The 1,602-nt window shown below is 39.5% G+C and overlaps 1 protein-coding gene across 1 annotated transcript in view; it reads right to left on the bottom strand.

The window, feature by feature from the left end:
• Positions 1-1,602, bottom strand: part of SLC44A5 (solute carrier family 44 member 5) — a 78,095-nt gene that overhangs the window by 13,757 nt on the left and 62,736 nt on the right. The window contains exon 10 of the mRNA XM_012801631.1: positions 176-275. Within this exon, the coding sequence (XP_012657085.1) occupies positions 176-275 (100 nt within the window). The remainder of the gene's footprint in view (positions 1-175; positions 276-1,602) is intronic.

Here is a 1,602-nt window from a genome sequence, read left to right as displayed (position 1 = left end):
GATGTTAAAAGGCTTATTAACAACTTGAACTTGAATAAGTCTTCTTGAGTGGGAAATAGTTTTAACAAGTCTTCTTTTTTAAAAGGGAAACCAGTCTGGGATGTCTATGCCGTGGATGGTGATTGACTTTACTGATCGCTATCCATTATCCGAGTTTCTACGTTAAGGGTCTTACTTGCTCCCTTCCTGCAGCAGGAAAATGGCGACACGGATTCGCTTCCGGAGGAAGATCATCAAGATGACGACGATTGCTTCCAGGATGGAGAGCATTATCACTTTGAACAGGGGGAAAAAAAAATCAGTCCACAATCCCAGTCAACACATAGACACAAACTTCCTCTGCAGAAGTGAGAACTGAGCTTTCTTCTTATCTCTCCCAGTTCTGACACTTCATAATTTAAGTAGTACTACCTCTTCAAAAATGACAATTTTAGAAAATCACTTCCCAAACCTCCAAGAAACGCTGAGAAATACAGACTAAAAGTGTAGTGAGAGCTTGCACATCTCAACTGGACAGGCTTCATTTAATCTGTAAAAACACTTCCTACCACGTATAGAAATTAGACAACAGATGGAAGGAAGAAAGGGCAGCCTGCCGTTCATGACCCCCTTCCCTGTCTTTTCTGATGAACAGGGCAAGCTCTTGGCTGCCCTATTTTTATTTTGTGTCTCCACCCACCATGGTGGCCACCACTGATGGAATCATGGTATAAATCCAACCCAACTTAGCCAATAAAAGTCTTTAAAGGAATTTAATTTAGTTGTTTTGTTTGTTTGTTTTCTTTTTTTTGTTTGTTTGTTTTGTTTTGTTTTTTGGTATTTTTGAGAAACTCCCTCTGACACCCAGCCTGGAATGCAATAGCGCCATCATAACTCACTGCAACCTCAAACACCTGGATTTAAGTGATCCTCCTGCCTCAGCCTCCCTGGTAGCTGGAACTACAGGTGAGCGCCACCATACCTGGCTATTTTTATTTTTTTATTTTTTTGTAGAGATGAATCTCAGTATTGTCCAGGCTGGTTTTAAACTCCAGACCTCAAGTGATCTTCCCTCCTTGGCCTCCCAAAGTGCTAGGATTACAGGCACGAGCTACTGTGCCTAACCCCTAGTTTAGTTTTGAATCAAAATTTATAAACCTTGAAATGATGTTTACACAGAGTATGTTAAAACCATGTTAATGTGAAGTGATTAAATCCACAAAGAGAGAATAAAGTGTATGTGTATAAAGAAAGACTGCACGAAGAGGAAATCTTGGGGATCTTTTTAGATTTTTTGTTTCCTGGATCCAGGCAAACTTGAAAGTCAAGTTGTCCTTCTGTTTCCTTGAAATTGATGAGACACCTCTACATGTTTATAGTAAACACCCCCTGCTCTGCCCTTAGCCTGACCCGATTTTCTTTTTTCTTCAGCTAGCTTGAACTAAGTTCTTTTTTTTAATTTGAAGCCAAATAGTATCAATTGTTATATTCCCTCAATTTCTTTTATTTCAGATTAATATAAAGGTACATGTAATTAGCTTATATTGTTTTCATTGGTTAAGTAAAGTCCAAGCTGTAGCTGAGCCCTTTCCCAAGGAGGTGTGCACTATCCGTACCCTCCAC

Source organism: Otolemur garnettii, unplaced genomic scaffold (genome assembly GCF_000181295.1).
Source record: "Otolemur garnettii isolate 467f Iridium unplaced genomic scaffold, OtoGar3 scaffold00010, whole genome shotgun sequence".
Taxonomy (NCBI): Eukaryota; Metazoa; Chordata; class Mammalia; order Primates; family Galagidae; genus Otolemur; species Otolemur garnettii.
This window is presented reverse-complemented; position numbering and strand designations above follow the sequence as displayed.